Consider the following 26,251-nt stretch of genomic DNA (forward strand, 5'->3'; position numbering starts at 1 on the left):
TCTCTTTTTTCTTAAAAGTGAAGCAAAGTGAATCACAATGATTAGCCTGTTTGCAATCAAAGAGGGGCCCCAGGTGGCCAAGTGGCCAAATGCACCTGCCTTTACCAATTACTGCCATCTCACCTCTGTCCAAATGGGTTGAGTCTAGGGTTCAGCCAATTATGGGTATGTGAAAAAGCTTGCCAGTAACTTCCTGTGTGCTGGTGGTTCTCACTGGGGTTTTACCAGGTTCTTCCTCCACCATTTATACTGACTGCCATGTTGTATAACCTAACTTAAACTGAAAAATGGCATTACACCCAAAACAACAACTTTCAATCAAAGAGGGAAATGACAAATCTAAGGACAATTAATAATTCCACTATGTCAAAGTGTACTTTTTCTTTATACAGGCAAACGCAATAGAGCAAAAATTAGAAAGGTTGATTTAAAAATTAAGAGAGTACATGGTAACTATGAGCTTTTATAACTCGATTAGTAATCACTGCATTTAGCTAAAATTCTGAAAATAAATTTGTATTAAAGAAAAGAAGCCTGTAATAATTTCCATTTTGTACAATTACAATGTAGTTCAAGTTATTCTATCCAGATGCAGGTGGGTAGGGTACAAGACAAAATGGTTGAACTACTGGTAAGACCATGGCATTGGCAGCTATTATGTAGTGCTATTATACAGCATTGATAAATATAAATTATGCTGATCAACAAAATGAATGACTAAAACTATCAAATCACTGCTAATGCAAAACTTTGTGTCAAAAGTGAATCTCCAAAAAGAAGCATCTATGTCAAGGGTTGTGTGTTCACTGCAAATAATCCATCTGAATTTTATATTGTTCTTAAGCAAAGCTGTTACAAGAGATTTCCATTACTGGGAGATAAGAAATTGATTGACAAGTCCCAAAACTCTGCCAATTTAATGAGACAAGTTAACACCCAAAAAGGCACATCATTAATAAGAAGAAAGCATTTTCCAACCTAACAGGACAGGTTACAAATTAGGAGGATGTGATGGGCAACTGACTACTTTAAAAGGAGACCACATGGCCAGTGCATCTGATCCCCATAGACAAACTTTGAAGAAGACATGTTCCATAGGTACAATTCAGCCTACCAATAGGTTACTCTGCTGTACACAACAGAAACATTGGTAACAATGTTATGATTTTCCTACTAATAGAAATATTAGTAAATTGATAGAAAGATCCACCATTATTGATTCAATTTCTTTGTTTTAGTAATTTAAACCTCCAACCAGTACCGCAATAATATATGCAAAAAAAATCAATACGATGTAGCACAATACACTTTCTAGAGTATATTTGTCTGACATCATGTACAGTGTCTTTTATAGCTTCATGTAAAATATGGCTTATAAATGTGAACTATGTCATGGCATCAAGCTAAAGATGAGTGTACTCTACATGACATCAAGTAACAGAATAGTGAACTTTGTCATGACTAATACCTACAGAATAGCAAACTGTCCTGACATCGACCTTTAGAATAGTGAACTCTGCCATGACATCAACCTTTAGAATAGTGAACTCTGCCATGACATCAACCTTTAGAATAGTGAACTGTCATGACATCAAGCTACAAAATAGTGAACTGTCATGACATCAAGCTACAAAATAATGAACTCTCATGACAACAACCTTTAGAATAGTGAACTCTCATGACATCAACCTTTAGAATAGTGAACTGTCATGACATCAACCTAGAGAATAGCAAACTATGTCATGACATCAACCTTTAGAATAGTGAACTCTCATGACATCAGCCTTTAGAATAGTGAACTGTCATGACATCAACCTACAGAATAGCAAACTATGTCATGACATCAACCTTTAGAATAGTGAACTCTCATGACATCAACCTTTAGAATAGTGAACTGTCATGACATCAACCTACAGAATAGCAAACTATGTCATGACATCAACCTTTAGAATAGTGAACTCTCATGACATCAACCTTTAGAATAGTGAACTCTGTCACGACATCAACCTTTAAAATAGTGAACTCTGTAATGACATTAAGCTACAGAATAGTGAACTCCATGATGGATTAGCATCCCATCATTTATCTAAATATTTTAGCAAATTCTGTATTTTTGATAAAATAAATGTAAAGGAAAAGTAGTGATTCAAACTGATTTATGAAACTGAAGTATTTTGAGAAAACAGAAATATCCATTCTTAAGAATAAGTCACTGAAAAAAAACTATGAGCATCATTATCTGCATGGGTATAGATATATTCATGTGCATGACTTCAGCGCTTTTGTCCATTCTCACACTGCTGCATAGCTTATTAGTGAACACGCCCACTGTAACAGAATCTGCCTCTTCCAGGTCTTTCCTGATTTGATGACAGACTTTCAAACAGCCAAACACTGGCAGCAAGTCTGGCATATCAACAAGGCAAATAAAAAAAATATTCCAATCTCATTTTCCACAGAAGTATTGTTTAAAAGATAAAGATCTGAAAATAATGAAAAATGCAAATGTTTTGGATCATATTTCCTTTGTATCAAATAACTTTTGAGGGCATTATTAATAATTAATGTAGGTGGGTACTAGGAGGAATAAAAGATCAATGACTATAATTAGTCAAACCAAACTTTGGCTCAGATATTTCCATTATCTGCTCCAATATTTAGAGGTCTGTAGTGTTCCTGTGTGATCAATCATTTATTTATGAAATATACTTATTAGAGAATACCAAAAAATAAATCATGGCATCATAGAGAAATGTAGTTGAACCACTTTTCACTTTGAGTGGGAGAATCATAATGTTTCTTTGCAGCTTATAAAATCGATATTCATCAATGCTGCGGGCTGAAATGAAATTACACACAAATTTCTGAAGTATTTCATATTGTTTCTGAGGTTCTGGTTCTGCAGCCCCATACTTTTCCAGGAAAGACTTTGTTTTTTCACATTTAGAGAGACACTAAATCCATAATGTTTTGATTCTCAAGCAGTTTGATTATCTGCTGTTCTTCCTGTATGTCAATTGATTTTTGGGGTCTAATATCAAAATCGTGTTAGTATGAAAGTACACACATAGTACAATTGTATAAAATTCTGCTTTACACCGCAAAGGTAAATAGAAACTAACTCATCTTGTTAATCTACCACAATACACAAGCTAACACTTTACAACTCTTTAAAATCCTGAAGGACTGATGTTCTATTGCCCAAAAAGAATTTCCAGGGATGAAAAATAAAAACATTTCTTTTGTTGACATCATAAGATGTCTTTTGTCAAATCCTGTGTGAACAAGACCATCTATTTAGAAAGAGTAACTTTAAGAATACTTCTATGATGGCCGCAATGGAAGCCATATCTGAGGTTAGATCTATATCACTTTCATTAGTGACCAACCCAACATCATAAGTCTTCAGGTGAAAATCTCATGCCAATAAAACGTTCCATTCAAAAGCAGAAGCTATAACAAGATTTTCAAGATGGGAGCCATATTGGATACCAGATCTGTATCATTTTCATTGAGGATCAATTAGGGATCAATTAGAAATCATAAGAAGTCTTCAAGTGAAAATCCCATACTCCATTACAAAGGAGTAACAATAACAAGATTTTCAGTATAACCACTTTGGTGGCTACTGCCCCATTTGATGTCCTGGAAGCAGCACCATTTTAATATAAAATCAAACAGACCATGGGAAGAATGTATAAAGTTTCATGGCAATTCTCCAAGTAATTTAGGAGGAACAGTGATGATAAACTAGTGCTAAAAGACATAAAATAGACTACAAAAAAACATCCTATAAGCTCTTCTGGTCTATGACTAGTTGAGCTACCAATTGTGGGATCAAAATGATTTATCAATATGCACATATTTCATTTTATCAATATGAACATATTTCGACCATTTACCAAGTTTCATGGCAATCCAATTAAAGGGAGACTAATTGAGCTCCCACAGACTTCATTCATCTGCAAGTCAAAACTGGCAACAAATCCTTTAAAATAGCTTTAGCAAAGTGATATGTTGAAATGAGCACCTTCAGGTGATGACAGTAATATTTCCCAAGTTTCATGGCAGTCCATTTAAAACTGTGGAACTTGACAAGACTTATACTTGACGGATGGCTGGACAAAAGAATTCCTGTATATAAAGAGGCCAATAGAAGCTTAATGTCCATATTTAGCCATGAAAAATACAGAAATTCTTTGTATTCTGTTTTATTTTTGGTTTGTTTTTTTGTTTTATGGCACAGCAACACAAGTAGGCTATTTAGTGTACAGGCAAGTGGAGTAAAGGATTTGTTACCAGTTTTAACTTGCAGATGAATAGTTTGACACACCATGGTAGCTGACCCAGGCTGGTCCATTGGTAGGATTAAAAAAAAAAGCCCTTTTGGCTGCAAGTCTAGCATGCTAACCATAACCATCGCAGTTACCTGTACTCTATTTCATCAGATCCATACAAGCATGTACTGACAAAGTTCAACAAGTAATGTTCCATTATAGCTGAACTAAAAAAATAAAAAAACTCTGGTTGCTTCTTATGTTTAAGCTGTTTGTTGTTGTTGTGGGGTTTAACGCCATTTTTCAGCACACGATAGGCTATACATGGTGACCAGTATTAATGGTGGAGGAAGAACCCGGGAAAACCCCGGAAAGAACCACCAACCCTCGAGAAGCTACTGGCAAGTTTTCTCACATACCCACATTGGTTAAAGCTGTATGAAAGAGCTATCAAAATGGCTGAATGGATAAAGGCATAATGGATTGTACATGTATACTAATTATGGGGTCATGTATGACAATAATGTGCTGTACATGTATGCTAATAATAGGTTGTACATGTATGCTAAAAATGGGTTGTACATGTATACTAATAATGGGTAGTACATGTATACTAATAATGGATTGTACATGTATACTAAAAATGGGTTGTACATGTATGCTAATAATGGGTTGCACATGTATAATGGGTAGTACATGTATACTAATAACAGGTTGTATATGTATGCTAATAATGGGTTGTACATGTATGCTAATAATAGGTTGTACATCTATGCTAATAATGGGTTGTACATGTATACAAATAATGGGTAGTACATGTATACTAATAATGGATTGTACATGTATACTATGAAGACTTCAATCCAGATAATGTTATCTGTTCAAGAATTTAATCTACTAAAATTCTTACTGTCAGATCAAATGTTTAAAAATATTTTGAGAACTGAGTTAATCTTTTGTAAGAGATGAATTTTGGACCATAATCTATTTCAAAGGGATTCTGATTGAGATTTTTGTCTTGAGAGATATCACTGCATAAATTTCTGTAAAAAAAATAATTCAAAATGTTATTGTAAATGAAAGTTTTGTATGTAGAGTATTGACCTTTGGTTGTTCTTAAGCAACTTTCGGGTTGGTATGCAATTAAAATACCCAACTGCAAATGGTTAACATACAGATATACGGATGTGATAATTACTAAACAAAATTAATTCTACCCACGGGTTAAGGAGATATGTACTATACTGGGTATATACTTTTATAAGTTGAGTCCAACTAGAAACAGCAATAACCCTAATTTGGCCATTGTGTGATGTACGTACAGAACTATAATTGCAAAGAACAAATATCCTGATCTACCATAGCATAATGTGCCTGCATATCCTGGTCTATGTTATTTGGTCTACTGATTACTCCTTTTCAAACTGCACAGATCTGGGTCTGTGCATTTTGCAGTAGGACTTATTAGAATAGTACATGTTATTTGTTCTACCAATTATTACTAGCAAACTATACAGGACCTGATGACTGATCTGGGTGTACAGTGCAGTTAGTAACTGGACTTGATTTATAAGTGAGGTTTTTGCCATGGAGAGTCTATGGATCAACCAGTGGACAAAATGAGGGTAACACACTCAGATGCTGAAGTGTGGAGTTAAAAAGACAAAAATGACAGAAAACAGGACCAAACAGATTTCCATAATATTTTTAAGAGTTTTGACCTCAAAATAGAAAGGATTTTCACCGGCCCAATTTTAAGCCTGCTAATGGACAAAAATTACTACTACTGAGCAAATTAACCTTTTTTAAATATTAAAACATGGAAATCATCTTATCAAGTCAAACCTTTCAAGGTAAGTTGTTGTGATTCATGACTCTTCTTATATGTACTGTACCACAAGCATTGTTAGCATTTTATAGATCATTTACTAGTTTACATTATGTGAAGGCAATCCTGCATTCTGTCAAGTCTGACCCAGAAGCTACAGTTTTATCTCAAAATCTGGATTCAAATAACTATTAAGGCTTGTAATTCATCTGCCTGCATATGAAATAATAAGTACTGCCAGTCCAGACCAATCAATTTCTGCCCTTAAAAACCTGTGCAGTGCAAGGATTCTAATTTAAATGCTGAGAAGGACTGGCTTGATACCAACTCTGGGAATCATTGCAATTACCACCTACCTTGACAAAGACAAAATTGAATTTCATTGACATTAATTTGGAAACTGCCCACTTCTTAACTCTAAAGGTTTCCATGAAACACGACTCAACGAAAAAATACTCACAAAAGGAGAAGGAAATGTTTTTTTATGCTTAGGCAGTCAATTACTGGATTTTCTGAGAGAAATAATCTTGATATTTCAATGAAGTTTAAAAAATGTCAATTTTTCACTGACCTTTCACAGACATGGATAACATTATAATCATGAAATTTAATGTTATTCTTAAATGCTTATGTAGTCAAAAGGTTAGTATGCTGTTTTCTGTTAAAGAGACTAAAGTTCAAATCCGTCAATGTTAGAACTATTTTTTTTTCTTGATTTGCCGTTTTACTTTAGATTGGGAAGGAGTATTATGTTACTGTTTACATATTCTGTGCAAATAATCACAAAACACAGCAGAACATAAAGGGTAAACTGCTGACATTGTGTGGGATTCAGTAAGAAATCGGCTTCTTCAATCTCTTATAGACTAAATCTAATGCTAGCCAATATATTTAAGCATAAAATCTAAAGAAAATTTGCTTTTTACAAGTATATCATGGATACATTTCATCTCGTGGGTGAAAAACATATGTATTTTCACCCACTCAATGACATATAAGTTACTGACTCATTTAATGATTCAATATCCTCTATTTACTATCTATTAGTTACTTTGCATGTGACTATTTATAGAAGCTTGTATAAAGTAGTTCTCTATACAGTTCATACAGAAATAAATGCAATTGGGTCTGATTACATGATTATGTTCTGACCAATGGAAAACTTCCCTTCATTTATCAACTGATGCAACTGCAATTACAAGCAAATGAATCCTGAACAAGGGTGATTCAATATTAATAATTTGGGCCACCTGGCAGTCTCAGTGTCCATTCAAGGCCCCAGTATTTTTACTTTTGAGGCATGCCAATCAGAAATTAGAAAATCCTGCTTGCCAGAATTTTCCCCACATTTCATTCATATTTACATTGTTTCTGGATCAGAACCATAATTTCAACTTTTCCTTCTTGGTAGTCATCTGCATCATACAAAAGCTTGCATTTTTAACTATATTTTGAGACACAGTAATAAGTATTAGGATTCTCCAAGGTACCATATGTACTTGATTATAAGTCTAGTCAAAATGCAAGCAACAAAAGATCCTTATCTGCCACAGCATTAGTGCACCTGCAGATCATGTTTTTTGTTGTTTGTTCTACTGATTACTCCTAACAATCTGCAAAGACCCAGATCTACTGGCACATTGTGCGATGGCAGATATAGTTCTGTGCTGTTTCCATCTGGACTTCATTAATAAGCGAGCATATATGGTATATGAAACTGATTTGTGCATCTAACTGAGCCAGTTACCTGCCTTCCCTAATTTTAAAACCACTCCAGTGGCCTAGTGGTTAGAGTGTCCGCCTGAGTATGCGGGAAGTTGTGGGTTCGATCCCTGGCTGAGTCATACCAAAGACTCACAAAAATGGTACTAACAGCTGCCTCGCTTGGCGCTCAGCATTAAGAGGTTAATGTTAGGACTGGTCGGACTGGTGTCGGGATAATGTGACTGGGTGGGACACCATGCTACATGTCTGCGCCATGATGCCCAAGTGCTAGACATCACTTTAAACTGCCAAACTGCAGACATTGTAGCAATATGACTGAAAAAATGTTACAGCTACATTAAAAATCCAAATCACACACACACTCTAATTTCAAAGCCATTGAAATAGAACACATTTTTTTTAGGTGGGTGGCTGATGATCAATACACACATTTTATGCTTTGAATCAATTAAAGTGGACTCAGGACCAGAGATTAATCTGCCAATGTAAGCTTGGAGTCATGTAGCATGAATAATTGAATGATTTTTCAATGACTTTACTTCTAATGAACCAGATCATGTTTTTTTTATTACATTCTATTTCATGCTTATTAATTCAAAAGGGAATGTAGATTTCAATACACAAAGTGTTTAATAATCCTGTCAGAGTCTGTTGACTTGGTTTTATGCTTATTAATTCAAAAGGGTTTCAATACATGCAGTGTTTTATAATCCTGTCAGAGTTTGTTGACTTGGTTTTATGCTTATTAATTCAAAAGGGAATGTAGTTTTCAATACATGTAGTGTTTAATAATCCAGTCAGAGTTTGTTGACTTGGTATTATGCTTATTAATTCAAAAGAGAATGCAGTTTTCAATACATGTAGTGTTTAATAATCCTGTCAGAGTTTGTTGACTTGGCATAATGCTTATTAATTCAAAATGGAATGTAGTTTTCAATACATGTAGTGTTTAATAATCCTGTCAGAGTTTGTTGACTTGGTATTATGCTTATTAATTCAAAAGAGAATGTAGTTTTCAATACATGTAGTGTTTAATAATCCTGTCAGAGTTTGTTGACTTGGCATAATGCTTATTAATTCAAAATGGAATGAACTTTTCAATACATGTAGTGTTTAATAATCCTGTCAGAGTTTGTAGACTTGGCATAATGCTTATTAATTCAAAATGGAATGTACTTTTCAATACATGTAGTGTTTAATAATCCTGTCAGAGTTTGTAATATGCTACACAAGATTCTTGTCCTTTAGAAGTGAGCAGAACTTTAATTAGATTTTTAACTCTAAGGTACCATATTATTGTAGAGCACACTTATTCCAATAGCACTTGTTAAGTAACAAACAATTATTTACAATATATCTAAATTTAATATCTGATGAATAATAATGCATTAATGTATGCAATGTCTGATGAATAATAACACATTAATGTATGTAATGTCTGATGAATAATAACACATTAATGTATGTATTGTCTGATGAATAATAACACATTAATGTATGTAATGTCTGATGAATAATAACACATTAATGTATGTAATGTCTGATGTCTGATGAATAATAACACATTAATGTATGTAATGTCTGATGAATAATAACACATTAATGTATGTAATGTCTGATGTCTGATGAATAATAACACATTAATGTATGTAATGTCTGATGAATAATAACACATTAATGTATGTATTGTCTGATGAATAATAACACATTAATGTATGTATTGTCTGATGAATATTAACACATTAATGTATGTCAATGTCTGATGAATATTAACACATTAATGTATGCAATGTCTGATGAATAATAACACATTAATGTATGTAATGTCTGATGAATAATAACACATTAATGTATGTACTGTCTGATGAATAATAACACATTAATGTATGTAATGTCTGATGTCTGATGAATAATAACACATTAATGTATGTAATGTCTGATGAATAATAACACATTAATGTATGTATTGTCTGATGAATAATAACACATTAATGTATGTAATGTCTGATGAATAATAACACATTAATGTATGTAATGTCTGATGTCTGATGAATAATAACACATTAATTTATGTAATGTCTGATGAATAATAACACATTAATGTATGTAATGTCTGATGAATAATAACACATTAATGTATGTAATGTCTGATCAATAATAACACATTAATTTATGTAATGTCTGATGAATAATAACAAATTAATGTATGTAATGTCTGATGAATAATAACACATTAATGTATGTAATTTCTGATGAATAATAACACATTAATGTATGTAATGTCTGATGAATAATAACACATTAATTTATGTAATGTCTGATGAATAATAACAAATTAATGTATGTAATGTCTGATGAATATTAACACAATAATGTATGTAATTTCTGATGAATAATAACACATTAATGTAAGTAATGTCTGATTAATAATAACACATTAATTTATGTAATGTCTGATGAATAATAACAAATAAATGTATGTAATGTCTGATGAATAATAACACATTAATGTATGTAATGTCTGATGAATAATAACACATTAATGTATGTAATGTCTGATCAATAATAACACATTAATTTATGTAATGTCTGATGAATATTTACAAATTAATGTATGTAATGTCAGATGAATAATACCACATTAATGTATGTAATTTCTGATGAATAATAACACATTAATGTATGTAATGTCTGATTAATAATAACACATTAATTTATGTAATGTCTGATGAATAATAACAAATTAATGTATGTAATGTCTGATGAATAATAACACATTAATGTATGTAATTTCTGATGAATAATAACACATTAATGTAAGTAATGTCTGATTAATAATAACATATTAATTTATGTAATGTCTGATGAATAATAACAAATAAATGTATGTAATGTCTGATGAATAATAACACATTAATGTATGTAATGTCTGATGAATAATAACACATTAATGTATGTAATTTCTGATGAATAATAACACATTAATGTATGTAATGTCTGATGAATAATAACACATTAATGTATGTAATGTCTGATGAATAATAACACATTAATGTATGTAATGTCTGATGAATAATAACACATTCATGTATGTAATGTCTGATGAATAATAACACATTAATGTATGTAATGTCTGATGAATAATAACACATTAATGTATGTAATGTCTGATGAATAATAACACATTAATGTATGTAATGTCTGATGAATATTAACACATTAATGTATGTAATGTCTGATGAATTTTAACACATTAATGTATGTAATGTCTGATGAATAATAACACATTAATGTATGTAATGTCTGATGAATAACACATTAATGTATGTTAATGTCTGATAAATATTAACACATTAATGTATGTATTGTCTGATGAATATTAACACATTAATGTATGTAATGTCTGATGAATAATAACACATTAATGTATGTAATGTCTGATGTCTGATGAATAATAACACATTAATGTAAGTAATGTCTGATGAATAATAACACATTAATGTATGTAATGTCTGATGAATAACACATTAATGTATGTTAATGTCTGATGAATAATAACACATTAATGTATGTAATGTCTGATGAATATTAACACATTAATGTATGTAATGTCTGATGAATAATAACACATTAATGTATGTAATGTCTGATGTCTGATGAATAATAACACATTAATGTATGTAATGTCTGATGAATAATAACACATTAATGTATGTAATGTCTGATGTCTGATGAATAATAACACATTAATGTATGTAATGTCTGATGAATAATAACACATTAATGTATGTAATGTCTGATGAATAATAATATATTAGCTGCAGATACACACCCTCATATTAAAGATACGGTCTGGAAAAGCTGTTTTTGTTTGTTTTTCAAAAATCACACAACTAAAACTAGTATTTATTTACTATTATAAAAACAGGCAACATTTCTACACAACAAAGTCAATTTAATTACTTTTGTTTTACGCTATTCTAATTAATATGAAATTTTTAATCTGCTTAAAAGAGACATATATAAAACTTTTGGTGAACCCCTTGCCAAGTCTTAATGAGCAGTGACAAAAAAAATTTGTATCCTGTATGTCTGCAGGGCACCATTTAAATTTATGACCAACTAGACATCATAATTAGTCTTTTGATGAAAACCCCATGATGAAAAAACCCATCAATTCTGGAGGGGTTGATATAACAAGATTTTAAGATGGTGTTATATAATTAGACATCTTACTGGCATCATTTTCATTTATGACCAACTAGATACCATAATTAGTTATTTAAAAAAAATGAAAACCAAATACTGATATAATCATTAAGTCTGCCTAGGTATGCTTGGAATGATGTATTCTAGCATGAATCACTGAATGACTTTTTTAATGACTTAACTACTAATGACTTAATATTCCAGGCTGCTGACTGAGGTCAGCTTGGTAAATATGTAAACAGTGTTTAATATTCTAGTTGGCTGACTCAACTAGACTGCTTCAGGTAAATATGTAAACAGTGTTTAATATTCTAGTTGGCTGACTCAATTAGACTGCTTTGTAAATATGTAAACATTGTTTAATATTCTAGTTGGCTGACTCAATTAGACTGCTTGGTAAATATGTAAACATTGTTTAATATTCTAGTTGGCTGACTCAACTAGACTGCTTGGCAAATATGTAAACAGTGTTTAATATTCTAGTTGGCTGACTCAACTAGACTGCTTGGTAAATATGTAAACAGTGTTTAATATTCTAGTTGGCTGACTCAACTAGACTGCTTGGTAAATATGTAAACAGTGTTTAATATTCTAGTTGGCTGACTCAATTAGACTGCTTGGTAAATATGTAAACATTGTTTAATATTCTAGTTCGCTGACTCAACTAGACTGCTTGGCAAATATGTAAACATTGTTTAATATTCTAGTTGGCTGACTCAACTAGACTGCTTGGCAAATATGTAAACAGTGTTTAATATTCTAGTTGGCTGACTCAACTAGACTGCTTGGCAAATATGTAAACAGTGTTTAATATTCCACTTTTCTTACTCAGGTCTGCTTGGTAAATATGTTAGGCAAAATTCCTGTCCCTTAGAACTGAAAAGAACCTTAATTTGAGTTTAAACACTAACTAAATATAGAACTGATTGTTGAGCACTTTTATTCCAATAACACCTGTTAAGTAACATATGATTATTTATAATACAGCCTAAATTTATGTAATATTTGATGAATAATACTACACTAGCTTCAGATCAATTCAGAAGACTTACTGGGTAGTGACACAATTTTTAGTATGTTCAGCTAACATCCATACTGTATGTCTGCCTGCAGGGCACCATTTTCACACAAACCAGATATAATAATTAGTCATACTGTCATGATTTTCATTCAATACCAACTAGACAACTTATGAAGTCTTCTCATGAAAACCTATTTCTATAGGACTTTCCATTCAGAGAGAATAACAGCAACAAGATATTCAGGACGACAGCCATGGTGGCTATACAGTTTGTCAGATCAGCACCATTTTCATTTAGTACCAAACAGACATCATAAAAAGCCTTCTGGTGACAACAGTGTCAGAATGACTTTTGACCTAGGAGGAGTGGTGACAACAATCTTTCCAAGATGGCTATGATGGTGGCCATACAGGGTATCAGATGGGCACCATTCTGATTTAAGACAAACCATATTGATATGAAAATCCATTTAGGATGAGTAACTAGAACATAATTTTCAAGATGGCTAGTGTGGTGGCCATATTAAATGCCCAAGCTGCACTATTTTCATGTATGACCGACTAGAGCTTGGGATGAATGTGTTTGTAAAGTTTTATGGGAATCCTTCAAGTAGCAATAATAAGCTTCTACTAATGGATGGATGGCCAACAAGCCTAAGACCAGTAGAGCTAAAACTGCTAATGGATGGATGGCCAACAAGCCTGAGACCAGTAGAGCTAAAACTGCTAATGGATGGATGGCCAACAAACCTAAGACCAGTAGAGCTAAAACTGCTAATGGATGGATGGCCAACAAGGCTAAGACCAGTAGAGCTAAAACTGCTAATGGATGGATGGCCAACAAGCCTAAGACCAGTAGAGCTAAAACTGCTAATGGATGGATGGCCAACATGCCTAAGACCAGTAGAGCTAAAACTGCTAATGGATGGATGGCCAACAAGGCTAAGACCAGTAGAGCTAAAACTGCTAATGGATGGATGGCCAACAAGCCTAAGACCAGTAGAGCTAAAACTGCTAATGGATGGATGGCCAACAAGCCTAAGACCAGTAGAGCTATAACTGCTAATGGATGGATGGCCAACAAACCTAAGACCAGTAGAGCTAAAACTGCTAATGGATGGATGGCCAACAAGCCTAAGACCAGTAGAGCTAAAACTGCTAATGGATGGATGGCCAACAAACCTAAGACCAGTAGAGCTAACACTGCTAATGGATGGATAGCCAACAAACCTAAGACCAGTAGAGCTAACACTGCTAATGGATGGATGGCCAACAAGCCTAAGACCAGTAGAGCTAAAACTGCTAATGGATGGATGGCCAACAAGCCTAAGACCAGTGGAGCTAAAACTGCAAACATCTTGAGATCAACTTCTTACAACAGACAAAGCAAGTCTTTACTTCCACAAATCGTCCATGAAATAAACAACATTATACAGACCACCATTTGTGGAATAATGTTGAAAAAATATTAATTTGACCAACTATATCACAGAGTAAGGTAATTTAAATAGAATAAGTTGCAAAATTAAATTGCTAGGTCATAAACATTTACACAATGACTAACTTAAATGTCTCGACTTCACCACAGTACTGCCTCTGACTTGAAAAGGGGTTGTTACACTGTTGTTAGGACTAACTTGTACAACTACTGAGGTCTAGATAAGCATTGTTGTTGCATATTTTCAACATAATGAATTGAAAAAAAAAATGCATTTATTCTGTTTAATGCATTCAAAGTAGGAAAGATCATTTCAAGCAGTTGAAAGTTGTTAGCGTGTTTATCCTGCAACAGACATGTTCAATAATTTATATTGATAAATTTTAATCAATATAAAATTGTGAATAGGACAATTTACTGATATTCTGCGCATGTTTCAACTGCAAACAACAGTCACTGTGGAAACACATCTGATACAGATTCAAAGGCATGGCAAATGTCTGGATGATTAACACTAAGTCTTGTATTGCAAGCTTGTGTTAAACTGCTCACAAAATACTCTAATGCAATTTGAAAATCTGTTAGTTTCACACTTTGTAAAAGAAACCAGCATTTCATTCAAGTCTAAGCTAGATCTCTGAGGCCGTGACTTTCTTAGATTTTCACACATTCCTCTTCTAACATCTTCATAAGGGGCCTTCTGAATTTTTTTGGAGGGGTGCAGTATAAAAGAACAGAATCTATAGAAATCTCCCTTAGAGTAAGTTCCAGCAAATGTGTAATAAATAGTTTTCATGGAATAAAAATAAACTTACAGCTTAATTATCTGCACAGCACTTTTAATCACACAACATTGTATACATTAGACATGTTGTTTCTGTTTTGGGTTGACTGTCATTTTTCAATGCAATACATGGCAACCAGTTAAGGAGAACCCGGGAGAAAACCCCAGTAAGAACCAGTGACCCATGGGAAGCTACTAACAAGCTTGAACCTCGTATACCCATACTGGCTGAGCCTGGAGTCTTGAAACCAGGTGGTCTATGAATGTTTTGGATTTTTAACATAACTTTAAGAATTTTTCAGTCACATCAATATGATGTCTGCAGTGTGGCAGTTTAGAGTGATGTCTGACACTTGGGCATCATGCTGCAGACATGTAGCATGATGTCCCATCCAGTCACATTAACCTGACACCAGGCGGACAAGTCCTAACACTAACCTCTTAATGCTGAGTGCCTAGCGAAGCAGCTGTTAGTACCATTTTTATATGTCTTTGGTATGACTCGGCTGGGGTTTGAACCCACCACCTCCCACATCCGAGGTGGACTCTCTAACCACTAGGCTACCAGAGCAGTCCTGGACTGAGGTGAAATGACAGTGATCAGTAAAACTATGCACTGTATGTAACACCAGAGATATTATGACCAAATAACAAAACATGTATTCCATCACTGTACCACCTCTCGAAGTACAGTTGGTAAAATGCTTTTAACAACTAGATAATCAACTGCAGAAAGTCAATCAGTAAGCACTTAACTGATCAAGAATCTAAGCTTTTGCTATAATACAGCTAAATGCAACATGCTTTGTCATGCTCATGGCAAAGTGAGTGCCATTTATTCACATGCACTCACTTTTAAGGCAGGATTCATTAAGTTTATGGGAAAATTCACACACCTGTGCACCCTGGGGAAAACACCGCTGAAGCTGCTAGTTTAACATGCACTACAGCAAATACATAATAAAGTGCAACTGAACATCTTGCATCATGACCATTCTTCTTTATATTCCATGCTTATATCTTGTGGCTATATGTATTAATTGGTTGTCACTGTGATATGATGATATATGTATCACAACAATATAATGCACATAAAAAAATTTAAAATATACTAGTTAGTTCAAGTCTGCTATAGCCATCACTGCAAAATCTCATCTGTAAAATATACTAAATTTCTGGAACAAACCAAACAACTTATTTTCTGTCTTCCTTTAAAATATTTGCTAAACATTACAAGAAGGCCAGGGCTTGCGTGTCAAGCCCATTATCAAAGCTTTGGCATAAACATGTCCCTTGAATTGTCTTGGCTTTATAATGAGTCTTCAAATGTATGAACAAAATTCATAAAGGGGTTTAGAAGGAAATACACATATATAATCGAAACCTTAATGCAATTTTTCTTTGACTGTGACCTTGACAGAAGGTCAACAAGGATGTGATTATATGTTGTAGAATGAATTGTCTTAGATTCATAATGATCCATCCCAAGTATGAAAAAATCATCCATCAAGAAGTTTAAGAAATAAAAGCAAATGAAGAAAACAATTCAACAAAAGTTTAAGGCAAAAATCTTCTATGAAATAAAAAATAAGTTTTAAAAAATAACAAATTAAAAACAAAGCAATATATGTTTACAGACCAATTATTCTAACATTTAGTCCAGTAGACTTATTGTCAGGGCTGGTGATAAATTTGCAAGAAAGCCGTAATGCACAATAAAACTGCCAAGGAAAGCAATAATTAATACCATTCTTTTGCTAGATTTGGCAATAAACTGGGAAGAAACTTGCAACACACTGCTATGGATGTGGCAGTTCTAAATGGCAATGCAAAGGCATCTCAATGGCAACAATAGCAAATTTAATAAGGGAAACTCCCCATTACCCGCACTTTAACAAAATTACTATAAACTGTACGTGCAAGCCAGTTCAATAGTGGCAGTGTTTCCAACAAGAACAAAACCCTTTTGTTCATCTGTAACCTTACACGGTTGACCATAGTTTCTTGCAACAACAAAAATCCATGTGTGATGGAAGTCTGGTTTTTAGTTGTGCATGCAGTGCATCATCCTACATTAATAGTGACATTATACTAACATTTCTGACCAGTACAATGAGACTTTACTGTAGCAAGGAATCGATGTAAACTTAGTGCAATACAAATAAAGCAGTGTTAATCCAAGCCTGATTGTCTTTTACTATAGTCCTGAAATACGAGGAGATGCCCTGAATTAAAGGAGGAACTATACAAAACTTTGCAAGTAGGTAAAATTGTGAACTGATGATCACTTTGGTTTTGGGTACCGACCAGTCACATGACCTATGGATCATCTTTTGGGGTCCCTTAGGGTACAAACGATTCAGTGAAATTAATAGTCAGATAAATGAAGGTACTAGTGGGGCATGGTAGACTCCTTGCAAGACTTCTGACAAACAGGACCCAATGACCTGGACCTTTAGTCAAAGTATGCCATCTTAACTCAACTTACTGTGATGAAAACAAATTTTCTTATCTGACTTACCTCTATCTTGATCTCTAACCTTTAGAATCATTGGTATGTGGTCTAGAACCAAAGTTATTATTTGAAAACCTATGAACGTGTTGACCCCTTTATATGCAAAGTGTAAGCCATCCACAAAGTTTGGTAAAGGTAATGTAAAACCAAAGTTATTCTGCAGAAATGAAAAAAGGTAACAGATGGATGGATGCACAGACAGACATATAAACAGTGTCATAAGCTTAAAGCCCCATCTTTCACTAATTGCAAACACTTTCTTCTGTCAATATCTCAATTTGTTTGCGTAACTGACTTGCAGAATGTTTTCTTTGCCACATATTATATGAGAAATGCTGACGTCTTCCTTTTATGATAGGTCTAGCTTACGTTCCATAAAATAAGTCACCGAATAATCAATGAAATTTAATTTTGTTTTATTTCAGTTCGCTATGGATACTGGTATGAACTACCTCCATACCAATCAATTGCCTTCATGGAGGGATATCATCGATTAAATGATGTTTGCAAAAGTAAGTAGAATTCCTCATGAAATATTTATGGCAGTCAATTTACTTCTTTAGAAGTTATTTTTAAAAATGTACAGAACATTGATCAAAATTATACTGGTAAAGGCTATATGAATTAGATGGAAAAGGCAAAGATATTTCACGAGGTCTTCATAGGCCATGGGTCATTACTCACAAAACTAAACATATGGGTGGGTGGGGTGAAGGGTAGAATTAACCATAGTTTTGTCATATGTACTCGCTTATAAGTCAAATAAAATTGCAAAAAATAAAGATCATGATCTGCCATGGCATAATGCACATGCAATTCAGGGTCTATGTTGCTTTTTCTACTGATTATTCCTAGCAAACTGCATTGACCCAGATCTCCCAGTGCATTATGCGATGGCAGATCTTGAGATAAGTGAGTATATATGCAGTATTTATATACCTTACTCCAAAAAACACAACTCTAATGTCCTATGTGGTTTTTGAAAATCCACTGGGAAGTAAAGATTAAGCTTCAATTTATTTAGCCTCTAAAAGGACCCAAGGCTTTCTACTTGGCATAGTAACAGATAAGATATTTTTCTAATAACTGATAGAATTCCATGATATGCCATCTAAATGGTACCACTATGACCATCCAAGCTTGTTTATTTCATTATACCAACGTGATAAATTACTGTTAAGGTGTATATTGTTATCAGATTGTGATCCATGCAAACTAATAATAATAATGAGGACCTACTACAGTGCTTAATCTTTAAAAGCTCAAAGCTTTTACAATATTGGTGATTGCATTAGAACACAATATGTGTATCTACACACCCAAACATACACCATGAAATTACAAACAAAAGTATGCTGAAAATAATTAAAAGGAAACATTGTTAAACCTCAAGTTCATTCTTTTGTTCTAAATAGACAAGTTTTTTGAGTACTCTTAAATGTCACTGTATCCAAATTCAAAGGCGGTTTATTCCAGGTAGCTGGGCCTTGGTACAAAAAGAACGTTGTCTGTAGGACTTGCTTTTGATTATGGGAATAATGAGAATATGAGTGTCAAACAAGAAGCATAAGTTTCAAGAAGGGGTGGGCACATGGGTGAGGTCAGAGAGGTATTTTGGACTGGATGCAGTTAACAGAAATGTAACACAGAGAAAATATTTTGTTTGATTCAGGAGGGAAAGCCAGTGGGGGTTACAAAGCAGGGAGTAAGAGTGCTCAGTTCTTGGTACTTGAAGGATGATCTTAACAGCCATGTTTTGAACATTTTGCAGTTTCTGTTATAGATATTGAGATGAACCTGATAGAAGTGAATTACAATAGTCCAGTCTTCATAGTACTAAGGAACACATAAGTGTTTTAGTGAAATCAATAGAAAGAAAATGGTGAATGGAGCCGATGCATCTCAGCTCCATTTATGCAGCTTTGTATATGTTCATGACATGTTGCAATGAGAGAGGTTTCATACATACTGTGTTAATTTCATGTTCATACTTATGCTGATAGTTTATTGTTTAAGTTAAAGGATAAGAATGAGAAAGTCTTTGTGTCTTGATCAAAATGGCTTCCATTTTATCATCATCATTCATCTGCAGTGTCTGTATGAGTGTGATTTGGATTTTTAATGAAGCTTTAACAATTTTACAGTCATATTGCTATTATGTCTGGAGTGTGGCAGTTTATAGTGATGTCTAGCACTGGGGCATCATTTTGCAGACATGTAGCATGATGTCCCACCTAGTCACTTTATCCTGACACCAGGCCAACCAGTCCCAACACTAACTCTTAATGCTGAGCTCCAAGCAAGGCAACTGCTGGTACCATTTTCATAAGTCTTTGGTACAACTTGGCCAGGGTTCGAAAACTTGACCTCCTGCATCCAAGGCAAATGCTCTAATGACGTAGCCCACCAGAGCAGTGAAATGTGTTGGTAATTTCATAGGTTCATTAAATGAGCTGGTAATTTTCTGCAAAGTTTCATTTACCTAAAGCTTGTTCCATGTTATACATGACTTCACTTCAAAAATGTGCCTCTTTAAGCCTTGAATGGTAGCAGCAACTTCAGATGGATAGATAGATTTGTATACATGGGTGTCATCATCATACAAGTATCTATTTCTAATTCTAACAATTACTGACTCCTATAATAAGATGTGTAATTACTTGCAGGAAACTGTTGAAGCAATCAATTTCTGCATGAACAGTTCAACGGATAAACAAGATTAAGCTTAAGTTTTCCTATTAGTCATCCAATTTTTTAAAATTAATACCTGGTAATTTCTTTTTCATATATCTTTTCTCATATAAACCATCCCTAAAGAAAATTTTTGTGTAAAAATCAAATTATGTGGTAGAACAAAATATTCTGGCATATTTCAATTTATGAAGAAAACTTATTATTCAGCCATCATCCTCATATTTTTGGAGAAATGTTTAAGAATGCCAAGGATGCTTCAAGTATACAGAAGTATGCAACAAAAAATTGTCCGAAACAACTTCCCTGTGCCTTGGAGGTTGACTTACAATGCCATAGCCATAGACAAGGCATGCCAAGATGTCAGGGTCACTGCTTCCAGCAAGTGCTAAAGGCTTCCATCAAAGCGGCCAAAAAGGATCGGCATGCAAGGCTAAGGTGACTAGGTGACCTAGACTTAAGACTCTATGGCTGTCAAAGGCGTGTCCAGGTTCCCATGGAATATGACTTACAATGCTCCAGTTTCCATGGTAGGAGGTTTAAGAGGTCAGGCATGAGTGTCAACATTAAAGCTAGCTAGCTGCAGAGACCAGACACATAAATGTGGGGTAAGGGGGACTGACCAACCCTTATGCTGCCTAGCAAAAGTCTGGCCCTTACTTGACCTTTCAGAAAACACATTGACCATGGCCAGAGGGACATCAAGGAGAAATCTGGGTGTGAGGTACTGGAAAGAATTTCTGTGTCCTCTAAGCCTGAGAGCATGGAACACAAATTCCTGGTTAGAAGACAATCAGTATCTTTGACTGCCTTGTCAGAGGACCAGATCTCTTTCTCCTTAGCCATCTGGGATATTGGTTTTGAGTGGAAGACAAATAAAAGGATGTGGAAACAAATCAGCCTGTTCTGGGTTGAACTCGGCAAGGACTCATCCTATTCAGGTTACAGGGAAGCAGGGCGTTAAGCCATGTGATCTGGAGTCTCTCCGTGCTCTTTTTGAGATTTCTCTGGGGTTTTTTTATCTTTGTCAATACCTGATGGCACACCAGCATCAGAAACCTTTGGGTCAAAGTTAGTGAAATTCTATTCAGCAGGTTTTTAGTAATGACTGCTATATTTGATGGTAGAACAGCAACAACTGCAGAAATCTGACAAGAGTTGAAGCTAGGACAATTTCTGTCCGATATCATAAATTTCTATTAAGCAACTTTTAGAAAAGTTTATATTTATCTTTGTTTTCTTTTCACAATTTGATTTCTTTACTTTACAAACAGGTCTGAATTTATTTTGTGCGCATTTATGCAACTACATGCAAAGACCAAAGGAAGAATTCACTGCCCTAAAACTATGCAGTAACTTTTGCTTTTCAATTTGACTGTTTTCAAACTAGGTACATGTATACTGCCAAAAATGCTGAGATATCTTTTAATAGAAGACACCATATCGAACTGTAACAAGATCTGCAGAAACAAATTCAATAAGGTACTTACAGACTCACCAATATTCACCAAATTCATTAAAATACTTACAGACTCACCAGTTTCAACAAATTCAAAAAGGTATTTACAGATTAACCAATATTCACCAAATTCAATAAGGTATTGACAGACTCACCAATATTCACCAAATTAAATAAGCTACTTACACACTCACCAATATTCACCAAATTCAATAAGGTACTTAACAGACTCACCAATATTCACCAAATTCAATAAGATACTTACAGACTCACCAGTATTCACCAAATTCAATATGGTACTTACAGACTCACCAATATTCACCAAATTCAATAAGGTACTTACAGACTCACCAGTATTCACCAAATTCAATAAGGTACTTACAGACTCACCAATATTTACCAAATTCAATATGGTACTTACAGACTCGCCAATATTCACCAAATTCAATAAGGTACTTACATATTCACCAGCATTCACCAAATTCAATAGACTACTCACAGATTTACCAATATTTTGGTCTAATCAATGCACAATTTATTCAGTAGGAACCTCCCTCAAAAATGCGACAAAATATGTTCCTTATGCCCATTAAAAAATATAATTTGACAGTTGAGAAAAATTACCCTCAATAAAAGCATGGTTTGTAATGACCTCTGAAATTTTACAAGGAAATCTTAAAGTGCCTCATAATAAAAAATGAATGCTGATTCCTGTTCTTCAACATGAAACTTCCTACTTGAAACGTCCAGAGGAAACAACCATGTCTGCAATGCTCATACCTATGTTATCTAAATATGTAACACTGTCATAAAAATCATCATGTAACCTGCCATTTATATGTATTCCCAATTTACAGCACATCAAACAAAAGATTTACCACCAGTGTTCATTCTCTATCTTACTTATTGTTGGTACTGAAAACAGGTCACTGCAAAAAACAAATTATCATCAAGGATAAAGTTGAAATAAAGCTCTAAATTATTGCATTAAAGTCACCTATGACCAATGTACAACTTAACATCATCTTTCTCATAAACACAGGGGAATCTTTTTGTTGTTGTTGTTTTTATAGGGTTTAACGCCATTTTTTCAGCACAAGATAGGCTATATATGCCGGCCAGTATTAATGGTGGAGGAAGAACCCGGGAAAACCCCGGAAAGAACCACTGGCCCACGAGAAGCTACCGGCAAGCTTTCTCACATACCCACATTTGCCGAGCCTGAGACTCAAACACACGCAGAGGTGAGATGGCAGTGATTCGTGATGGAGAGTGCTTTAGACCGAGAAATGTATACAAAACATAGAATTATATTTTTATCAATATGAAAGAAATCACATTCAAAGGGTACCATCATGCAGTTTTCAAATTTAGAAAATATGCATCTCACTTCAGCAACTAATACTTTTAACAAAGACAGAGATGTTACTGTATTGTTGTTTCTAGCCCCTGGAACCAAATGCTTTGTTCTTATCCTGTATGTTTATCCTGCAAAAAAGTTATCAAATTTGCTCTTACTACTTCCCCATGTTTCATAAAAGTTCATTGTCAAATTTAGAACAATAATGAAGAAAACTAAATGACTGTTTATATTGTTATAGAAACCTTTCATGTTTAATAATAAACTGTTCATTTCATCTGATGTATCACAGAGCTGGTCATTTCATCTGATGTATCACAGAGATGGTCATTTCATTTGATGTATCACAGAGGTTTCAATCAGATAAACCTCAGCTGATGTCCTGTGAATTTTTATCCCAGTCACCATCAACTAAACTGCCTGTGGCCAAACATCCAATAAGTCACTATGTTTGTGTTACTGGAGTGTACACTTGATCGCTGGCACCATTGTAATGCCCCTGGCCTCACATTCACCTCCTGCCAGGCCAAAACCACGTGCACTTTATTTACTAACATAAGTGGATCATTGTTCTGTGTATGTATACTGCACCATCAATCAGTTGTCATATTTTAAAAATGCAAAACAGTTGTTTACTTTAGCTTTTTTTTGAATAGGTAATTAATGTCTTCCTGGTAGTTCACACTCTACTGTAAAGTCCTCAGATAATATGTGAATAAATCCATCTCAAGTTGATCACAGGTTTAACAAAGCACGTTTTCTTCTACTACTGCTACTGAATATGACAATCAATGGTTCATCCAATTTATTCTCACTGGAATCTGAGGGCATATTTTATGTGGATGGTCTCTCCATGTTTGTCCTGGATAAAGGACCTAACCTTGTACTTGCAGCCATCCCAGTTTTTGTCCATAGGGCCCTGAATTCCATAATAGCAATTTGTTTGGGTAAAAATGGACCCTGAGCTAAGCTACTCAGAATATGGAAAGACCTGGCCAAAAAATTCTCCAAGTCAATGAAAATACAAACCTACATTTTCAATGGCTGCATCTATGCCTTTTCTTTCACAAATTGCACAAATACACCAATCAATATTGTCCAAAGCAAATGGTATAAACTCAAATTTGCTGATATTTTTTTGTCTGCATGAAATACACATGTATATGTATGGGTTGTGGACCTTGGTGGTTACAGAAAGATTTCTATCATATGACACCCATTATAGATGGGTAAGGGTTTCAGAGGTCATGCATATCAATGCTGGGATCTAAAAGAAATGTCATTTTTTAAACTTACACGTACCTGGATCAAGAATATCCAACCATGCGGCCAAGTCTTTCACATTGTACAGTCCATGGACGTGTAGGCAGTCTTTTTCAAATATGCATTTTAATTAATATGAATAATTTGTGATAAGAAACTGTTCTTGCCCATGCAGCCTGCAACCTTAAGCATTTTATCTGTTTTGGCTCCCAGCAAAAAAGGTTGGATGTCCCTGACCAAGATAGTATATGTTTATGACAATACAAAATTAACATTAAGATTAGTGTATATAATCATTGCTAAAATACATTTTTGTTGGTAAATTGTATGCTCCCTTCCTCTCCTGAGCCACCATCAAGACATTATTGGTACATTTTATGCTCCCTCTGCTCCTAGGCAATGATAAGTTGTGTGGCATATGCACAACATGATGTAAATGACCCTACTTACCTTGCACAGTCTAGAAGATACTCGTATGTTGAGTCCAACTGCAAACTGCACAGACCCAAATCTGTCATCATATAATGTGCTGGCAAATATGCCTATGCAGTTTTTTGGGATTCAGTAGAATAAACAACATATAACCCAATCTGCCTGTGCCATATGCGATAGCACAACAGGGTCTATGTTGTTTGCAGTTGGACTCCACCTGTCAGTGAGTATATACAATAGTTATAATGTTAATTTTGTATTTACATGGCTTGGGGAAGAGGGGAGCATAAAAAGAACCAACATTGTCTTGCCAAAGATCAGGTGAGTAATGGGAAATTAAAATGTACCAACACTGTCTTGTTGTTGTTGTTGTTGTAGGGTTTAATGCCATTTTTCAGCACATGATAGGCTATACATGGCAGCCAGTATTAATGGTGGAGGAAGAACCCAGGACGATGTTGATACATTTTATGCTCCACTCTTCTCCTGATCCATGTTAAGACAATGCTGGTACATTTTCTGCTCCAATCTTCTTCTGTTCCATTAGGAGATGTGGGGAGCATAAAATGTACCAACACTGTCTTGACATTGATTTTATTTTCCTGTGTTAATTCCAGAGTTTTAGCAGCATAAACATTTTCCATTGCATGTAAATTACTCAGAAAAATAAAAATACTGGTATGCCTAGAAGGGGAATCAATGATTAAACAGGGAAGAAATTAAGGTAGAAGCTCATTAGGATAAAGAAGGCAATAAAATGCTTTGTGTTGCCTTTGAGTTGATTATATCAGACTTTTAGATCAACTGCAGTGCTAGAATGTTATGGGGACCAAATTCCTGCAAGAATTTTGATAAAACCTAACAATTTTCAAAGAATTAATAGTAAACTGAGTAAATCATTTGTTTTTAAATCTATATGACATTTTTTTGATCTCTCAAGTTTAACTGTACTGGTGCTGTACAATTCTGTTTGAAAAAACAAAACAGTTGTGCATTAGATTTTAAGGTAAACTGAAAACTATAATTGTCTTTCCTTATTATGTCAAGAAGTATCAAGTAAATATGTATGTGCAACATCCCAATGCTTCCTATGTGCAATATATTTTAGGCTGCACTGTGTGGTCTGGCTAAACTAAGTTAGATTCTAGCAAGTTTCTATGGACTTTTAAACTCTGGTTCACTGATCAGAATTAACTAACTTCCATTTTACCAGACTTGAGTAATGATACAGTTGTGCGGTATATGCATG

The 26,251-nt window shown here is 34.2% G+C and overlaps 2 protein-coding genes across 2 annotated transcripts in view; one reads left to right on the forward strand and one right to left on the reverse strand.

The window, feature by feature from the left end:
- Window positions 1–26,251, reverse strand: part of LOC149784987 (cysteine--tRNA ligase, cytoplasmic-like) — a 247,627-nt gene that overhangs the window by 167,604 nt on the left and 53,772 nt on the right. The gene's annotated exons all lie outside the window — the stretch shown is intronic.
- Window positions 1–26,251, forward strand: part of LOC149784988 (uncharacterized) — a 123,545-nt gene that overhangs the window by 57,683 nt on the left and 39,611 nt on the right. Inside the window, exon 2 of the mRNA XM_089978665.1 lies at window positions 18,223–18,309. Coding sequence (XP_089834791.1) covers window positions 18,223–18,309 — 87 coding nt within the window. The remainder of the gene's footprint in view (window positions 1–18,222; window positions 18,310–26,251) is intronic.

The sequence above is a fragment of the Sinohyriopsis cumingii genome, chromosome 13 (genome assembly GCF_028554795.1).
Source record: "Sinohyriopsis cumingii isolate HCF-2022 chromosome 13, ASM2855479v2, whole genome shotgun sequence".
NCBI lineage: Eukaryota > Metazoa > Mollusca > Bivalvia > Unionida > Unionidae > Sinohyriopsis > Sinohyriopsis cumingii.